Here is a 14167-nt window from a genome sequence, read left to right as displayed (position 1 = left end):
AAGCAGTAAGGGTGTGTGGAATTCTACCCCAGTAAGCAGTAAGAGGCTGTGGAATTCTACCCCAGTAAGCTGTCAGGGTGTGTGGAATTCTACCCCAGTAAGTAGTCTGGGTGAGTAGAATTCTACCCCTGTAAGCAGTCAGGGTGTGTGGAATGCAACCCCATTAAGCAGTCAGGGATTGTGGAACTCTACCCCAGTAAGCAGTCAGGCTGTGTGGAATTCTACCCCAGCAAGCAGTCAGGGCGTGTGGAATTCTACCCCAGTAAGCAGTCAGAGTCTGTGGAATTCTACCCCAGAATGCAGTCAGGGTGTTTGGACTTTCCCCATCAGCAGCCAGGGTGTGTGGAATGCTACCCCAGTAAGCATCCAGGGTGTGTGGAGCTCTACCCCAGTAAGCAGTCAGGGTGTGTGGAATTTTACCCAAGTATGCAGTCAGGGTGTGTGGAATTCTACCCCATTAAGCAGTCAGGGCGGTTGGAATTCTACCCCAGTAAGCAGTCACAATCGGTGGAATTCTACCCCAGTAAGCAGTCAGCCTGTGTGGAATTCTACCCCAGTACGCAGTCTGAGTCTGTGGAGATCGGGCACAGTAAGCAGTCAGGGTGTGTGGAGCTCTACTAATGTAATCAGTCAGGGTGTGTGGAATTCTGCCCCAGTAAGCAGTCAGGGTGTGCGGAATTCAACCCCAGTAAGCAGTTAGAGTGTGTGGAATTCTACCCCAATAAGTAGGCAGGGTGTGTGCAACTCTACCCCAGTCAGCAGTCAGGGTGTGTGGAACTTTATCCCAGTAAGCAGTCAGGGTGCGTGGAGCTCTAACCCAGTTAGCAGTCTGAGTCTGTGGAGCTATAGCCCAGTAATCAGTCAGGGTGTGTGGAGCAATACCCCAATAAGCAGTCAGGGTGTGTGGAATCTACCCCAGTAAACAGTCAGGTTGTGTGGAATTGTACCCCAGTAAGCCGTCAGGGTGTGTGGAATCCTACCCCAGTAATCAGTCAGGGTGTGTGGAGTTCTACCCCAGTAAGCAGTCAGGGTGTGTGGAACTCTACCCCAGTAATAAGTCAGGGTGTGTGGCATTGTAACCCAGTAAGAATTCAGGGTGTGTGGAACTTAACGCAGTAAGCAGTCAGGGTGTGTGGAATCCTACCCCAGTTATCAATCATGGTGCATGGAGCACCTCCCAACTCAGCAGTTTGGGTGTGGGGAATTCTGACCCAGTAAGTAGGTACGGGGTGTGGAACTCTACCCCAGTCAGCAGCCAGGGTGTGTGCAATTCAACCCCAGTAAGCAGTCAGGGTGTGTGGAAGCCTACCCTAGTAAGCAGTCAGGGTGTGTGGAACTCCACCCCATTAAGCAGTCAGGGCGTGTGGAATTCTACCCCAGTAAGCAGTCAGGGTGTGTGGAATTCTACCCCAGTAAGCAGTCAGGGTGTGTGGAATTCTACCCTAGTAAGCAGTCAGGGGTGTGTGGAATTCTACCCCAATAAGAAATCAGGGTGTGTGGTGCTCTACCCCAGTAAGCAGTCAGGGTGTGTGGTGCTCTACCCCAGTAAGCAGTCAGGATGTGTGGTGCTCTACCCCAGTAAGCAGTCAGGGTGTGTGGTGCACTACCCCAGTAAGCAGTCAGGGGGCGTGGAGCACCACCCCACTAAGCAGTTAGGGTGTATGATATTCTAACCCAATAAGCTGTCAGGATGTGTACAATTCGACCCCAGAAAGCAGTCAGGGTGTGTTGAATTCTACCTTATTAAGCAGTCAGGGTGTTTGGACTTCTACCCTATTAAGCATCAGGCTGTGTGGAATTCTATCCCAGTAAGCAGTCAGGGTGTGTGGAATTCTACCTCAGTAAGCAGTCAGGGTGTGTGGAACTCTACCACATTAAGCAGTCGGCGTGTGCGGAACTCTACCCCAGTAAGCAGTCAGCGTGTGCGGAACTCTACCCCAGAAAGCAGTCAGGGTGTGTGGCATTCTACCCCAGTACGCAGTCAGGGTGTGTGGAATTCTACCCCATTAAGGAGTCAGGGTGTGTGGAATTCTACCCCAGTTAGCAGTCAGAAACTGTGGAATTCTACCCCAGTAAGCAGTCAGCCTGTGTGGAATTCTACCCCAGTAAGCAGTCTGAGTCTGTGGAGCTCGGGCACAGTAAGCAGTCAGGTTGTGTGGAGCTCTACCCATGTAATCAGTCAGGGTGTGTGGAATTCTGCCGGAGAAAGCAGACATGGTGGTTGGAATTCAACCCCAGTATGCAGTCAGAATCTGTGGAATTCTACCCCAGTAAGCAGTCTGAGTCGGTGGAGCTCGGGCACAGTAAGCAGTCAGGATGTGTGGAGCTCTACCCAAGTAAGCAGTCAGGGGGTGTGGAATACTAACCCAGTAAGCACTCAGTTTTGTGGTATTCTAACCCATTAAGCAGTCAGGCCGTGTGGAATTCTACCCCAGTAAGCAGTCAGTGTGTGTGGAATTCTACCCCAGTAAGCAGTCAGGACGTGTGGAATTCTACACCAGTAAGCAGTCAGGGTGTGTGGAATTCTACCCCAGTAAGCAGTCAGTGTCTGTGGAATTCTACCCCATTAAGCAGTCAGAACGTGAGAATTCTATCCCAGTAAGCAGTCAGACTCTGTGGAATTCTACCCCAGTAAGCAGTCTGGGTGTGTGGAATTCTACCCTAGAAAACAGTCAGGTTGTGTGGAATTCTGCCCCAGTAAGCATCCAGGGTGTGTGGAGCTCTACCCCAGTAAGCAGTCAGGGTATGTGGAATGCTACCCCAGTAAGCATCCAGGGTGTGTGGAGCACTACCCCAGTAAGCAGTCAGGGTGTGTGGAATTGTACCCAAATATGCAGTCAGGGTGTGTGGAATTCTACCCCAGTAAGCAGTCTGAGTCTGTGGAGATCGGGCACAGTAAGCAGTCAGGGTTTGTGGAGCTCTACTAATGTAATCAGTCAGGGTGTGTGGAATTCTGCCCCAGTAAGCAGTCAGGGTGTGTGGAATTCAACCCCAGTAAGCAGTCAGGGTGTGTGGAATTCTACCCCAATAAGTAGGCAGGGTGTGTGCAACTCTACCCCAGTCAGCAGTCAGGGTGTGTGGAACTCTACCCCAGCAAGCAGTCAGGGTGTGCGGAGCTCTAACCCAGTAAGCAGTCTGAGCCTGTGGAGCTATAGCCCAGTAAGCAGTCTGGGTGTGTGGAGCTTTACTCTAGTAATCAGTCAGGGTGTGTGGAGCAATACCCCAATAAGCACTCAGGGTGTGTGGAACTCTACCCCAGTAAGAAGTCAGGTTGTGTGGAATTGTACCCCAGTAAGCCGTCAGGGTGTGTGGAATCCTACCCCAGTAATCAGTCGGGGTGTGTGGAGTTCTACCCCAGTAAGCAGTCAGGGTGTGTGGAACTATACCCCAGTAATAAGTCAGGGTGTGTGGCATTGTAACCCAGTAAGAATTCAGGGTGTGTGGAACTTACCGCAGTAAGCAGTCAGGGTGTGTGGAATCCTACCCCAGTTATCAATCACGGTGCGTGGAGCACCTCCCAACTCAGCAGTTTGGGTGTGGGGAATTCTGACCCAGTAAGTAGGTACGGGGTGTGGAACTCTACACCAGTCAGCAGCCAGGGTGTGTGCAATTCGACCCCAGTAAGCAGTCAGTGTGTGTGGAATCCTACCCCAGTAAGCAGTCAGGGTGTGTGGAACTCTACCCTATTAAGCAGTCAGGGCGTGTGGAATTCTACCCCAGTAAGCAGTCAGAATGTGTGGAACTCTACCCCCAGTAAGCAGTCAGAGTGTGTGGTGCTCTACCCCAGTAAGCAGCCAGGGTGTGTGGAATTCTACCCCAGTAAGCAGTCAGGGTGTGTGGTGCTCTACCTCAGTAAGCAGTCAGGGTGTGTGGTGCTCTACCCCAGTAAGCAGTTAGGGTGTGTGGTGCACTACCCCAGTAAGCAGTCAGGGGGCGTGGAGCACCACCCCACTAAGCAGTTAGGGTGTATGATATTCTAACCCAGTAAGCAGTCAGGATGTGTGCAATTCGACCCCAGAAAGCAGTCAGGGTCTGTTGAATTCTACCCCATTAAACAGTCAGGGTGTTTGGACTTCTACCCCATTAAGCATCATGGAGTGTGGATCTCTACCCCAGTAAGCAGTCAGGGTGTGTGCAATTCTACACCAGTAAGCAGTTAGCGTGGGTGCAATTCTGCCCCAGTAAGCAGTCAGGGTGTGTGGAGCACTACCCCACTAAGTTAGTGTGTGTGTGGAATTCTAACACAGTAAGCAGTCAGGGTGTGTGGAATTCTAACCCAGTACGCAGTCAGGGTTTGTGGAAATCTACCCCAGTAAGTAGTCAGGGAGTATCGAACTCTACCCCAGTAAGCACTCAGGGTGTGTGGAACTCTACCGCAGTAAGCAGTAAGAATCTGTGGCATTCTGCCCCAGTACGCAGTCAGGGTGTGTGGAATTTTACCCCATTATCTGTCAGGGTGTGTGGAATTCTACCCCAGTAATTAGTCAGGGTATTTGGAGCACTACCCCAGTATGTAGTCAGGGTGCGTGGAGTTCTACCCCAGTAAGCAGTCTGGGTGCGTGGCATTCTACCCCAGTAAGCAGTCAGGGTGCGTGGAATTCTACCCCAGTAAGCAGTCAGGGTGTGTGCAATTCTACCCCAGTAAGCAGTCAGGGTGTGTGCAATTCTACGCCAGTAAGCAGTTAGCGTGGGTGCAATTCTACCCCAGTAAGCAGTCAGGGTGTGTGGAGCTCTACCCCAGTAAGCAGTCAGGGCGTGTCGAGGTCAACCCCAATTATCAGTCAGGGTGTGTGGAGCACTACCCCACTAAGTAGTTAGTGTGTGTGGAATTCTAACACAGTAAGCAGTCAGTGTGTGTGGAATTCTACCCCAGTAAGCAGTCAGGGTGTGTGGAATTCTACCCCAGTAAGCAGTCAGGGTGTGTGGAATTCTACCCCCATAAGAAGTCAGGGTGTGTGGAGTTCTAACCCAGTTAGCAGTCGGGGAGTGTGGAACTCTACCCCAGTAACCAGTCAGGGAGTGTGGAACTCTACCCCAGTAAGAAGTCAGGGTGTGTGGAGTTCTTCGCCAGTAAGCAGTCAGAATGTGTGGAACTCTACCCCCAGTAAGCAGTCAGGGTGTGTGGTGCACTACCCCAGTAAGCAGTCAGGGGGCGTGGAGCACCACCCCACTAAGCAGTTAGGGTGTATGATATTCTAACCCAATAAGCAGTCAGGATGTGTGCAATTCGACCCCAGAAAGCAGTCAGGGTCTGTTGAATTCTACCCCATTAAACAGTCAGGGTGTTTGGACTTCTACCCCATTAAGCGTCAGGGAGTGTGGATCTCTACCCCAGTAAGCAGTTAGCGTGGGTGCAATTCTACCCCAGTAAGCAGTCAGGGTGTGTGGAGCTCTACCCCAGTAAGCAGTCAGGGCGTGTCGATGTCAACCCCAATAATCAGTCAGGGTATGTGGAGCACTACCCCACTAAGTAGTTAGTGTGTGTGGAATTCTAACACAGTAAGCAGCCAGCGTGTGTGGAATTCTAACCCAGTACGCACTGAGGGTGTGTGGAAATCTACCCCAGTAAGTAGTCAGGGAGTGTGGAACTCTACCCCAGTAAGCACTCAGGGTGTGTGGAACTCTACCCCAGTAAGCAGTTAGAATCTGTGGCATTCTGCCCCAGTACGCAGTCAGGGTGTGTGGAATTCTACCCCAGTAAACAGTCAGTGTGTGTCGAGCATTACCCCAGAAAGCAGTTAGGGTGTGTGGAATTCTACCCCAGTAAGCAGTCTGGGTGTGTGGAATTCCACCCCAGTAAGCAGTCAAAGTGTGTTAAACTCTGCCCCAGTAAGCAATCAGGGTGTGTGGAGCTCTACCCCAGTAAGCAGTCAGGGTGCATGGAGCACTACCCCAGTAAGCATTCAGAGTGTGTGGAAATCGAACCCAGTAATCAGTCAGGGTGTGTGGAATTCTACCCCAGTAAGCAGATAGCGTGTGTGGAATTCTACCCCAGTAAGCAGCCAGTGTGTGTGCATTTCGACCCCAGTAAGCAGTCAGGGTGTGTGGAATTCTACCCCAGTAAGCAGTCAGGGTGTGTGGAATTATACGCCAGTAACAGTCAGGGTGTGTCGAATTCTTCCTCAGTAAGCAGTCAGGGTTTGTGGAATTCTACACCAGCACGCAGTCAGGGTGTGTAGAATTCTACCCCAGTAAGCAGTCAGGGTGTATAGAATTCTACCCCAGTAATCAGTCAGGGTGCATGGAGCACTACCCCAGTAAGCATTCAGTGTGTGTGGAAATCGAACCCAGTAATCAGTCAGGGCGTGTGGAATACTACCCCAGTAAGCAGTCAGGGTTGTGGAATTCTACCCCAGTAAGCAGTCAGGGTTGTGGAATTCTACCCCAGTAAGCAGTCAGGGTTTGTGGAATTCTACACCAGTAAGCAGTCAGGGTGTGTAGAATTCTACCCCAGTAAGCAGTCAGGGTGTGTGGAATTCTACACCAGTAAGCAGTCAGGCTGTCTGGAATTCTACCCCAGTAACCCGCCTGCGGGTCTGGAACTGTATACCATTAAGCTGCCGGAGGGTGTAGAACTATATCCCTGTAAGCAACCAGGGGGTGTGGAACTGTACCTCAGTCAGCTACTAACACCCCTCATTTGTACCCCAGGAAGTAGCAGTACATCGGGGAGACCAAACGCAGATCGGGTGACCACTTTGCGGAACACCTTCATTCTGTCCGCAAGCATTACCCCGACCTTCTGGCTCTTGTCATTTCAATTCATCATCTTGCTGTCATGCTCACACTTCTGTCTTTGGCCTGCTGCAATCTTTCAGTGAAGCACAACGCAAGTTGGAGAAACAGCACCTCATCTTCCGATTAGGCACCTTACAGCCTTCTGGTTTCAATATTGAGTTCAACAACTTCAGACCATGAACTCTGTCCTCCATTTTGTATTTTTTTTCCCCCCAGTGCTAGTCTGTATCTTGTTCTAATATTTTGCTTCCCAACAGTGCTGACCTTTATCTGCTATTAAATCCTTCTCTGTTTGTTCCTTCACTACTGCAATTTGCACTCTCTTTGCCTTTTGTTCCATGACCTCTTTGGTATTTAATCTCCCCTCCCCTCTAACCTTTCCCTGTCCTTCCCTTTTGTTCCAACTGACCATCCCCATTTTTTCAACGGTATAAAACCCGTTAAATCCCTACCTCTCCTCAGTTCTGAAGAAGAGTTATATTGGACTCAAAACATTAACTCAGTTTCTCTCTCCACATTTGCTGCCAGACCTGCTGAGTTTTTCCAGCACTTTCCATTTTTATTTCTGATCTCCAGCAGTATTTTGCTTTTATTCCTGCATTTTTAAATGAAGTACAACTTCAACCCCTTGCAACTCCACATTACTTCTTGTAGTTACTCAAAAGTGCTCCCAGCATACTGTGACTACATCCAATCCAGAGCCCTCACTGACATTTGTCTGTGCACACCCAGAATCTGAGCTCCTGGTCACTGTCAACTTTTTCTCCGAAACATATGAGAAAATGGGCCTTTAACTAAACACCCAGAAAACTAAGGGTCCTCTGCCAACCAGCTCCCACAGCTCAATGGTGAGATCCTGGGAAATATGGACCATTTTCCATATCTTTAGAACCTTCTCTCGATGAAGGCAGACATAGACAGCAAAACCTATCGTCGCCTCCAGTGTTCCAGCTCAGCCCTTGGCCAACTGAGGAAAAGAGTATTTGAGGACCGGGATCTCCACCTGAGACTAAGGTCATGGCAGCACTGATCCCCAAGCTCCTATATGCTTCGGACACTTGGACAACTTACAGATATCACCTCAAAGCAATGGAGAAGTACCACCTCCAATGCCTTCACAAAATCCTGCAAATCTGGTTGCAAGAAGGATTTAAGACCGAGATAGATAGGTTCTTGATTGGTAAGGGGATCAAAGGTTATGGGGAGAAGGCGGGAGAATGGGGTTGAGAAACCTATCAGCTATGATTGAATGGCGGCGCAGACTCGATGGGCCGAATGGCCTAATTTCTGCTCCTATGTCTTACGGTCTTATGGCAACAGCAGTGTCCTCTCCCGAGCCAACATGCTTAGCATTGAGGTGCTAAGCACTCAAAATTAGCTTTCCTGGGTGGAGCTTATCGTTCATATTCTGACACCAGACTCCCAAAGCAACTGTACAAAGTACTTACCAGGTCAGTGCCTGCCAATTAAGAGTTAATTGAAGTAGCTACTAGGTTAGTTTGTGATTTGTATAATCAGTATTGTTTGTAGAGCTAGTCTCAGCTCACTCAGGCCTTGGAGATGCCTTCATTGGTTGCTGAGAGGGGCCTTCATATGATTGCTTGCTATGATTTGCTGGGAAGGCGGTTATCTCTCTAATCTGGCAGAAAGGCTTGTTGCTTATCTGGCACAAAGCACTGATAGGCACAAGGCCTTTGAGTCACAGCTACAGGGTGGCACCTATGTTACAGGGCAGCTAATATTGAAACTGGCAGCAATGACCCGATGAATTGAGAGAGAAGTTATTCGACAAGGAGACAGCCTGCAAGCATGGAAGAATCTGTCAGCTCCGAAAAGGTGATGCACTGTTAGTCCCCAAGGATTGACATCAAGGTAGCAACCAAGGGCAGCTACCTGGCATTGCAGGCAAGTGTTGGGACTCTTGCTTTATAGTATGGTCTGGCTGCAGGGAGAGGCTGCAAATGTAACAGACAGTGATAGGCTGTGAGACACTGAGGCCCCAAGTTAAGAGGCTGGCACGAGAAGAGCTTGGCAAGCAGCAGCTCTTACCCATCACCCAAACTGTCAGGAAAAAGCAAATGTCACAATGAGTCATGGGGAGAGAGATTTTTACAATAATGTGACTACCGTTCTCTTTTCTGAACCACAGAGTATTAACGTACACACGATGGAGACTCTGTTAACCCTTCAGGAGGAGAATGAATCTAACGGTGAAGGTCAGGAGTGCAGAACATTCAACGAATTGACTCATATAAATGAGATTGAGAGACAATCACCGCATGCAGAGCAACTAAATCCTTATGTGGAGCAGGAAGTCAAGGGGAGACTCCCCCTACCCAGCCGAGGCTCTGAGAATCTGACCCAGGCCAACACGGCATGTGTCATTAATGCCAAGCAAAGTGGCTTCCAAGGGAAGGAGCAATCCCAGTATATCTGTGAGAGTGAGGTGGGCAGTGACAATGTCAGTAAGAGAGGCGTGCAAAGGGCTTTACAAACAGTGCAGATGGCATCCGAAGCTTCAGTGACTCTTACTGATCCTCCTGTGGAGGGTAGCCCTACAATGCCGCGACAGAAACTATCTGACCAGGAGGACCCACAAAAATACAGGAGATTGTCAGGAGCCAACCAGGTAGAGAGCTGCTATCCTTCCCAGCACAATCCATCAACTAATGGGACAGGAAGGCTGGGAAAGAGTGGAGGTAGCTCAAGAGAGTCCCTGCTGGACCTCGGCAATGTACCTCTGCTGTCTGATGTAGAGAAAAGTTGGAGGGAGCACACAGGAATCAACTCCAAGGTTTCCTTGGCCGAAGAAGAGGGCGTTGCTGGTGAAAGACATCAGGCCGAGGCCTACGCAACAGGAAGTGAACTCGGGGAAGAGAAAGTTGAGCGCAGACGGTCTGTGCTGTGTCACAATGTATCTGGCACAACTCACTATGTTGGAGGTGGCTTCACAATAGGCAATGAGGAGCAGGAATGCCCTGTCTGTATTGAACTGTATGACTCTGGTGCTCACAAGCAGGCCTTGTTGAACTGCAACCACAGCGTCTGTGATAGCTGTGTGAAAAGCATTATGGAGAAAGTGGAAGTGAACAGCACCAGCCAGATCTGCTGCCCCATCTGTCGCCAAAGGACCCCGATGCCCGAGTGGGAGATCCGCCAGCTTCAGGAAGAGATGGCATTTCTAAACCAAGCAGTGGCTGGCAGACGGAGTGCGATGCCCATACCCCCAGCTTCACGAGGAGGGCCGTGCAGGAGGCTGGAGCAGGCCTTCCGCCAGCGGCTGCAGACCACTCGGAGTTGTGGCTATTTGCCGTGCCTGCATTACCCATTGTGGCTGGTGAACACAGTGGCACGGTGTGAGCAGACATCTCCGTGCTGTTACTTTTGCTCCATCTTCCTCCTGTATGGGCTGGAATTTCTGTGCCTATCTCTCATCTTCACCCCTCTGATCGTCCTCATCTTACTCTTCACATTGCTGGACAAACAGTGAACTCATGGGAACATACGTCACATACCTTGTTCTTCTGTACTTAACGTCTTGATATTAAAGATGGTTGGATTGGGATTGGAGTGGGTAGGAGCCGGTTAATTGATATTGGTGTTGGTATCAGCTTGGATTGGGGATGGAGTGGGTAGGAGCCGGTTGGATTGGGGATGGTGTGGGTAGGAGCCGGTTGGATTGGGGATGGAGTAGGTAGGAGCCGGATGGATTGGGGATGGAGTGGGTAGGAGCCGGATGGATTGGGATTGGAGTGGGTCGGAGCCGGTTGGATTGGGGATGGAGTGGGTCGGAGCCGGTTGGATTGGGGTTGGAGTGGGTCGGAGCCGGTTGGATTGGGGTTGGAGTGGGTCGGAGCCGGTTGGATTGGGGATGGAGTGGGTCGGAGCCGGATGGATTGGGATTGGAGTGGGTCAGAGCCGGTTGGATTGGGGATGGAGTGGGTAGGAGCCGGTTGGATTGGGGATGGAGTGGGTAGGAGCCGGTTGGATTGGGGATGGAGTGGGTAGGAGCCGGATGGATTGGGATTGGAGTGGGTCGGAGCCGGATGGATTGGGATTGGAGTGGGTCGGAGCCGGTTGGATTGGGGATGGAGTGGGTAGGAGCCGGTTGGATTGGGGATGGAGTGGGTAGGAGCCAGATGGATTGGGATTGGAGTGGGTAGGAGCAAGCTGGATTGGGATTGGAGTGGGTTGGAGCCGGTTGGATTGGGGATGGAGTGGGTTGGAGCCGGTTGGATTGGGGATGGAGTGGGTAGTAGCAGGTTGGATTGGGGATGGAGTGGATCGGAGCTGGTTGGATTGGGGATGGAGTGGGTAGGAGCCGGTTGGATTGGGATTGGAGTGGGTAGGAGCCGGTTGGATTGGGGATGGAGTGGGTAGGAGCCGGTTGGATTGGAGTGGGTAGGAGCCGGTTGGATTGGGATTGGAGTGGGTAGGAGCCGGTTGGATTGGGGATGGAGTGGGTAGGAGCCGGTTGGATTGGGGATGGAGTGGGTAGGAGCCGGTTGGATTGGGGATGGAGTGGGTAGGAGCCGGTTGGATTGGGGATGGAGTGGGTAAGAGCCGGTTGGATTGGGGATGGAGTGGGTAGAAGCAGGTTGGATTGGGATTGGAGTGGGTAGGAGCCGGTTGGATTGGAATTGGAGTGGGTAGGAGCCGGCTGGATTGGGGATGGAGTGGGTTGGAGCCGGTTGGATTGGGGATGGAGCGGGTTGGATTGGGGATGGAGTGGGTTGGAGCCGGTTGGATTGGGGATGGAGTGGATAGGAGTCAGTTGGATTGGGGATGGAGTGGGTAGGAGCCGGTTGGATTGGAATTGGAGTGGGTCGGAGCCGGTTGGATTGGGGATGGAGTGGGTCGGAGCCGGTTGGATTGGGGATGGAGCGGGTTTGATTGGGGATGGAGTGGATAGGAGTCAGTTGGATTGGGGATGGAGCGGGTTGGATTGGGGATGGAGTGGGTTGGAGCGGGTTGGATTGGGGATGGAGTGGATAGAAGTCAGTTGGGTTGGGGATGGAGCGGGTTGGATTGGGGATGGAGTTTGTTGGAGCCGGTTGGATTGGGGATGGAGTGGATAGGAGTCAGTTGGATTGGGGATGGAGTGGGTAGGAGCCGGTTGGATTGGGGATGGAGTGGGTCGGAGCCGGTTGGATTGGGGACGGAGTGGGTCGGAGCCGGTTGGATTGGGGATGGAGCCGGTTGGATTGGAATTGGAGTGGGTCGGAGCCGGTTGGATTGGGGATGGAGTGGGTAGGAGCCAGTTGGATTGGATAGGAGCCGGTTGGATTGGAATTGGAGTGGGTAGGAGCCGGTTGGATTAGTGATGTATAGCAAAGGAAAATCAAACCATTGTGTCAGGACTGTACAAATAAACACTTTAATTACCATATTGCTTTTAAAACATTTTTTATTGCTGCATAACTGGGGTTCAACAGTTAATCGGAGCCTTCAGTAAGTTTGGGGGTCAAGGGTATAATTGCATCACGTATTGGGACAAAAGCAGATTTGGGCAGAGACAGTTATTCGAGCTTGGTGGAGGCGCCTCTAGGGTTAACAAAATAGGGTGGAATAAATTGGGCTACTGATGAGGCCCTGTGCCTTCGGGGGAGGAACTGGGTGAGATGGCTGTTGGATGTGAGGAGAAGCCAGTTGGGGTGGGAACTAACCACTTATTGGGGATATTGTAAGTTACATTGTATGGAAGTGGCTGCCTGTAAGGGGTGTTGCTTTCAGTTACACAGTATGGAATTGTTCACCCATACAGGATGTTGCTGTGAATTACACTGTATGGAGTTGGACCCCTGTGGGGATGTGGCTATGAGTTATACTACACTGAGCAGGTTCGTTGGTGAGTTTTTGCAGTTAGTGGCACTGTATGGAAATTGTCAGCATCCTGTGAGTTAGGCTGTATGGAACCAGTCACCTCTTGGGGTTGTTATTGTACTAACCTGTATGGAACAAGCTACCTGCAAGCTTTGAGTTATGAACCGAGTCACTTGTACAAGGTGTTGCTGTGAATTACACTCAGTTAATAGTGAGTAACCACTGACCTGAATAAGCAGTGAGCTGTAGAGATATACAGTGAGCAACCTTTACCCTGCTGAATAATCAGCGACCTGTACAGTAGAAATGAGTAACTCTGATTCTGCTGCTCAGCTCTAGGGGATGTTACTTTGCTACTCTGTATGCAACTAGCCACCTGCAAACAGCAGGTGGAACAGCTTTGAGTTATGCTATATGGAACTGGTCACTTGTATAGAGTGTTGCTGTAAGTTACACTAAGTGACCTTTACTGTGCTGAACAAACAACAACATGTAAAGTTACGCTGTCAGTGGCCCATAGAGATAATGGTGAATTAAATATTGCAGCATGGCAATTTGATTTTAAATTAATCCAGATTTGGCTTTCCCATCCTGTTCCCTCCTTTCAGAAGGAGCTTTCTGTCTGCCCTGCATGGCTGGATTTAGCTTTCAGACTGAGGGGCTCCATTTAGGGCTGGGGGAAGATAGGTTAGCCTCATAAGGATACTCCATCCATAGACCAATGAGAGAGAGGAAAATTGGAGCATAATGAGGGAGGAGATTTCTACATATTCTTAGCAAATAAGCATAAATTGTTTTGAGTGCGCATTTCCAAGGCCTCATGAATGACAATTTTTCTTCCAAATCTGACATTCTGAGCTGTGCTCAAGGGCAGGAATACTTGGGCAAATAGCAGCAGTGAGGTCTATGATTCTGCCTACACAAGTAGGAGAAATCCAGTCATCTTGAGGAAGGTCCAGCGGGTTTACTATTAGATACCACGCCCATCAGTGCAGACCCTCCCATTATTCAGTAAATGGTGGGCAGCATTTGGTTCATCCATGGGATACACCATCACTCTCCGAAAATCATGCTCCTGTGGAAAAGAGGATTCAGATGTGAAGAATGGACAAGGAGAGTAGTTGAAAAACACAATTCGTTCATTCAGCCTCAGGTCACCTGATCAGCTGCTCTGTGGGACTCTGATAGCCTCCCTGTCCAATATGACTTCAGACAGGTGCATTCTAGCACTCAGTCTTAATAGTAAAGGCATGGGGGTTTGGCTATTGGTGCGTTAGTAAGGTGGTCACTCAGTGTAGCACTGAGTTGCACAGAGTTGCCACAAGATTTCTGGGCTCGAACCCCAGTCTGAGTTGTTGCTGATCTCATTCAGGGTAGTGGCTGGGTTTCAGTGTCTTTAGCTTCGAAGAAGAAAAAGGTCAATCTGGGTCATGCTCCAGATCTCCCTGGCTGGAAAGCATGGGTGGATGGCTGCTTGGTGAAGATGGCATTGGACATGACTTCCATTACAGCTGAGGACTGGCACCTGTGTCACATCCGTATGGCACCTGAAGACCTCTGGTAGCTAAGCTACCCTACTGGGCTAGGCAGGGATGGGCTGGCGGGG

The 14167-nt window shown here is 50.5% G+C and overlaps 1 protein-coding gene and 1 long non-coding RNA gene across 3 annotated transcripts in view; both read left to right on the top strand.

The window, feature by feature from the left end:
- Window positions 1–8905: 8905 nt before the first annotated feature.
- On the top strand, window positions 8906–10359 carry LOC144686143 (uncharacterized). Its single transcript, XM_078551287.1, has one exon. The coding sequence runs from the start codon at window positions 8906–8908 to the stop codon at window positions 10226–10228; it is 1323 nt and encodes a 440-aa protein (XP_078407413.1). The 3' UTR covers window positions 10229–10359.
- A 1745-nt stretch (window positions 10360–12104) lies between these two features.
- The window catches only part of LOC144685662 (uncharacterized), a 666871-nt gene continuing 664808 nt past the window's right edge, over window positions 12105–14167 (top strand). Inside the window, exons 1-2 of one of the 2 annotated variants that reach the window (XR_013577755.1) lie at window positions 12105–12765; window positions 12813–12950. This is a non-coding gene — a long non-coding RNA (uncharacterized LOC144685662). Of the gene's footprint in view, window positions 12766–12812; window positions 12960–14167 lie in introns of those variants that run through there. The other variant, XR_013577756.1, reaches the window with a different exon arrangement.

This window comes from Cetorhinus maximus, chromosome 10, assembly GCF_964194155.1.
Source record: "Cetorhinus maximus chromosome 10, sCetMax3.hap1.1, whole genome shotgun sequence".
Lineage (NCBI taxonomy): Eukaryota > Metazoa > Chordata > Chondrichthyes > Lamniformes > Cetorhinidae > Cetorhinus > Cetorhinus maximus.
Note: the sequence above shows the minus strand (reverse complement) of the source record. Positions and strands in the feature narration are given on the sequence as shown.